The sequence below is a fragment of the Neovison vison genome, chromosome 9 (genome assembly GCF_020171115.1).
Source record: "Neovison vison isolate M4711 chromosome 9, ASM_NN_V1, whole genome shotgun sequence".
Classification (NCBI taxonomy): domain Eukaryota; kingdom Metazoa; phylum Chordata; class Mammalia; order Carnivora; family Mustelidae; genus Neogale; species Neogale vison.
This window is the reverse complement of record NC_058099.1, coordinates 35,578,926-35,584,116: the sequence shown is the minus strand read 5'-3', so window position 1 is coordinate 35,584,116 and position 5,191 is coordinate 35,578,926. Positions and strand designations below refer to the sequence as shown.

Sequence of the window (5,191 nt, the reverse complement as noted above, 5' to 3'; positions counted from 1 at the left end):
GAGAGAAAAAATGGCCTCAATTTTCTCATAGCTAAAAAGAAATTGAGTGTTCCAGATTAGCTTGTTCCCACCCAAAAGCCCTCTAGGTGGAGAACTTGTCTTTGTCTCTTCTTATACTTCAGCCAAACTGACTGTCTTCTAAAAACAGTCCAAAATGAAAATTCCCACTTCCTCCTTGTTCCTGTGACTCTTCCTGGGGAATCCAAGAGGGATGGCAACAGTGCTGGGAGCGCCCTCTCTCTTCTGTGCACTGGCTTTGTAGCTCAGACACAGTGCAGGCCATTCATGAAGCTCACTCTGATGGCTGGCTCCTCTCACCTTGGTTTTATCATGTGTTCAGAATGTCTTTGTGTATTCAATTAGAGATCTGTTGTGTGGCATCTGTCAAAACTCTCAGCTGTATGGCTAGAACTCACAAGATATATTCTGAAAAGTTAAATGTTCTCTGAAAATGGATAGAAGGTCAAGAGAGGATTCTGGATCACGTGACTTGTCTTTTGAATGGCAGCTATAATGATCAGAAGTTCTTTATCCCATAGAGTGGGATAAAGGACAGAGGAGCCCTCCATCACTGGGTGAAACATTTCTGAGAGACCAGGTTCCTCATAGCAGCCTTCACATCCTTGTTCCTGAGGCTGTAGATGATGGGATTGAGCATGGGGGTCACCACCCCATAGAAAAGGGGGATGAGTTTGTCTGAAAGGTCTTGTTTTTCTGCCCCCAGGGGATCCTTAGACTTGGGCTTCCCGTACATGAAAAATAAGGTCCCATAGAAGATGACCACCACAGTAAAGTGGGCAGAGCAGGTGGAGAAGGCCTTTCTCCTCCCCTCAGCTGAGGGGATCCTCAGGATGGTAACAATGATGAACACATAGGAGACAAAAATGAGCAGAACTGGGACCCCCAGGAAGACCACATTGGTCACCCCCATGCTGATTACATTGATGGAGATGTCAGTACAGGCCAACTTTAGGACAGCTAGTAGCTCACAGGCAAGGTGGTTGATGACATTGTTCCCACAGAAAGGCAGCTGAATTATCAAAGACGTGTGTACCACAGAAGCTGTACCACCAATAGCCCAGGAGCTGACAGCCATGGGGACATAGGCAGCCTTGCTCATGACCACGGGATACCTAAGGGGGTTACAGATGGCCACATAGCGATCAAATGCCATCATGCCCAGAAGCACACACTCTGTGGCTCCCATGGCAAAGGAGAGAAACATCTGCACGGCACAGGCTGAGAAGGAGATGGTTTTCCTGGGAGTCAGGAAGCCGTCCAAGGCTAGAGGGATGGAAGAGGTTGTGTAGCAGATGTCCAGGAAGGAGAGGTTCCCCAGGAAGAAGTACATGGGTGTGTGCAGGCGGGAGTCAAAGATGGTCACCAGGATGAGGACCCCATTGCCCAGCAAGATGACCAGGTACATTAGGAGGATGAGCACAAAGAACATTTTCTCCAGCTTTGGGTAGGCTGAGAGGCCCATGATAATGAAACCTGTCACAGGGGAAGACCAATTGGCTTTTTCCATGTGCTATGCCTTCTGTCATCAGCCAAGGACAAAAGTAGCACAGGAGGCTTTCTTGAGAAAAGTCTCAGGCATCTTGTACACCATCACTCTGTGCTACAGAATAGGAGAACATATGTGCATAAGAGATAAATGAGTGAAAGAGACAGTAGGTAGGAGTGTGGTTAGATCTTAGATGGGGGACAGTCAGGGCTGGAATAGAGCTTACAAATACTGCACTAAGGCCCAGAGAGGGGAAGTGACCTGTCCAAGTCTTCTGAGCAAGGTGGTGATAGAGACGGGACCTGAGCCCAGCAGAGCTAATACCCTGTCATGGAGGGCATTCTGCTCTATGATGAGCATGGGAAAATGCTGTAAGTTACTTCTTTTTGATTTAAATGCATAGAAATTTCCCTTAATCTGGGCTTTCTTAGATGGTTAGAGAGGAGAATCCCCAAGCTGATCGTGTTCTTGCAACTACCAAAGTTTAGCCTCTTTCAATATGATTACATTTGGAAGAACCTGTTTAAAAGTGCTAATCCCCATCCAGGCAGAATAAGCCTAGGTACAAGTTCAACCATTTGAGGGGTCCTTCCTTAGTCTGCCCACCTTTAGCAATAGTCTTGACTATTGTCAGAATTGGGATCTGCCAATTCTAATTCATATTAAAAGCAGTATGTGGGAGAGGTTCCCTCATGGGGAAGAATTTATGAAGGCCACAGAAGGAGTAACTGGAGTGAGTGAACCCAGACTATGGGATGACAGCCATGCAGCTTACTGACCAGTTAACTCAGTTCTTAATAACCGGGCAGACTGTAAGTTATCAGACAGCAGGATGTATGGCATTAACATCTAACCCCAGCTCATTAGAGTTTGGTGAACTTTTAGCCAAAGGTGTCTAAGGAATGGTTTTTCTTTGTCCTTTTATGTTTATACTGTATTCTTGTGTAATATTCTGGCTCTGCCTCCATTCTTGGGTTCCCTGCAAGCAGCTAGCTTATGGGAAGACTTACATGCCTTTGGGTAGAGGATTTACAGACTCTCAGCAACAATTACCAGACCCTGTATTCAGAATTCTTATTTGTAATATTTCTATAGGTTTTTCTTAATTGCAGTGGTGTGTACACATGTATATGTGTGTGTGTCATGATTGTGTGTGTGTGTGTGTGTGTGTGTGTGTAAACCTGTGTGTGTGCGCTTGGTCAGAGGGTAGACAATGTCGTTAATATTAATGAACATGTATTCTGTGCCATATTCTTTGAAGCAAGCCATGGAGAAGACAGTGTCATTCAGGTGTCATAAATAAAAGTAAGCAAAGCTCAGAGGCGCCAAAGATATGGTTCTTAAGATTGAATGGCAGAGCCCAAGTTGGATCATGGGCCCCAAATCTGAGTTCTTCCCACCAAATAGCTGTTGTACTGTCTTACACAGATGTTGGACAGAGTCTGTCTCTGCGGTACCAGCTCTGTGTGCTCTCTGCTGTGTCTCATAGCCCAGTCTGCTCTTGCTTCAGTCATGGTTGGAGTTTATGTGAGATACACTGCCAGGTGGGTGACTCCCGCCCTGGACTATTTACCCCAGACTTTATCAGCCTCAGCACTAGTGACACTTGGGGCTGGAGAGTTCCTTGTTGTGTGGGGCTGTCCTGTGCATCGGAGGATGTTTAGGACCATCCCTGACCTCTGCCAACCTGCTGCCTATAGCACCTGTTCCTTGAGCTGTGACCACCAAGTGTGTCTCCAGACACTGTCAAATATTTCTGGGAGAAGGAGGTACAAGTTGTGCCCTGCAGAGGAGCATTGCTCTGAGCCAGGAGAGGTCTCCCACATGACGCAACCATGGGTTTCATGGTATTTTCTGTGCAGGCTTAGGGCCCTTCCCCCATCCCTCAATTCAGCACGTGAGGGTGCTCCCGTCTGTTCAGTGCGGTTCCACTCTGGGTGCTCCGCCATGAACCTCTGCCCCAACTTATCTCCCATGCCTCCCAGTGGCTCTCCCTGCCCCTTCCTTTTCCCAAGAAAGGCAAAGGAAACACTGCAGTCCATACCACAAGCAGGATTCAACAGTGATAAATATATGCTGTGGCTGGAGAGGTCAAGGAGAGTGGTTTCTGTTAGAGAAGCCATCCTGTCCACTCCTGTGAGCCAGAGCTGTGCACACAGAAGCTTCTTCCCATGAGCAGTGTGCTGTGAGCATGAGTGATGCGCAGATTTGACCCATGTGAGGGCTTCAGCCCTGGAAGTCCTTAGTGCCCACCATGTTAAAGTTGCTGAACGACAGGTAGTTCAATTGAAATGACCAGAATCTTTGTTTTGTTGACTGTTTCCTTTGCTGTGCAGAAGCTTTTGATCTTGATGAAGTCCCAAAAGTTCATCTTCGCTTTTGTTTCCTTTACCTTGGAGACATATCTTGAATGTGTCTGATATGGAAGAGGTTACTGCCTATTTCTCCTCTAGGATTCTGATGGATTCCTGTCTCACGTTGAGGTCTTTTATCTATTTTGAGTTTATCTTTGTGTACAGTGTAAGAGAATGGTCGAGTTTCATTCTTCTACATATATCTGCCCAGTTTTCCCAGCACCATTTATTGAAGAGACTGTCTTTTTTCCACTGTATATATTTTCCTGTTTTGTCGAAGATTATTTGACCATAGAGTTGAGGGTCCATATCTGGGCTCTCTACTCTGTTCCACTGGTCTATGTGTCTGTTTTAATGCCAGTACCATGCTGTCTTGGTGATCACAGCTTTGTAGTAAAGCTTGAAATCAGGTAACGTGATGCCTCCCATTTTATTTTTGTTTTTCAACATTTCCTTAGCGATTCGGGGTCTCTTCTGATTCCATACAAATTTTAGGATTATTTGCTTCAGCTCTTTGAAAAATACCAGTGTAATTTTGATCGGAGTAGCATTAAAAGTATAGATTGCTCTAGGCAGTATAGACATTTTAACAATGTTTATTCTTCTGATCCAAGAGCATGTAATGGTTAGGAGGATCTTGCACACTGAGCCCAGATATGTGGGACCTGCCCCTGCCTGGGACATAGATATCCGTGTAGCTTGAGCAAGTTCCAGGCCTCGATTTTCCTATGTGCATCATGAAAACTCTCCCAGGGCATCCCAACTCTGTCATGGAGTGCCCAGCGCTGTCCTCACCAGGCAGGGAACAGTCTTGGGTGAAGGTTACAGACCCTTCCTTTGGGTGAGTGTGTGTGTGTGTGTGTGTGTGTGTGTGAAAATGTGATCTGAATGCTTGGTTTCCCATCAAGATATGGCCAGCAGGAAATAGTGCCATGTCAGGCTTTGGAGGAGACTCAGGATGGAGGAAAACAGAGAGCTCTGACACCTATACAGCCCCAGATGGACTGGATTCAGCCCGTGAGAACAGGAAAGGAAGGAAATCTCTTACCTTTGTGGCTATATTATAGGTGTGACACCTGGGTCTGGTCACTACTCACCTCTGGAGCCATCAGGCATCTGAGAAAAGGGAACAGAGGCTCCCGGTGACACAGTTGGATAAGCAGCTACCTTCAGTTCAGGTCATGATCTTGGGATGCTGGGATCGAGTCTCACATTGGGCTCCCTACATGGTGGGGAATCAGCTTGTGTCCCTCTCCCTCTTCCCCTCCCCACCACTTATGCTCTCTCTCTCTCAAATCAATAAATAAAATATTAAAAAACAACAAAAAGA

General features: G+C 46.3%; 1 protein-coding gene across 1 annotated transcript; it reads right to left on the bottom strand.

Annotated features, from left to right (window-relative positions):
- Positions 1–568: 568 nt before the first annotated feature.
- Positions 569–1,528, bottom strand: LOC122916902 (olfactory receptor 2S2-like). The gene has a single exon (XM_044264286.1). The coding sequence runs from the start codon at positions 1,526–1,528 to the stop codon at positions 569–571; it is 960 nt and encodes a 319-aa protein (XP_044120221.1).
- Between the last annotated feature and the right edge of the window lie 3,663 nt (positions 1,529–5,191).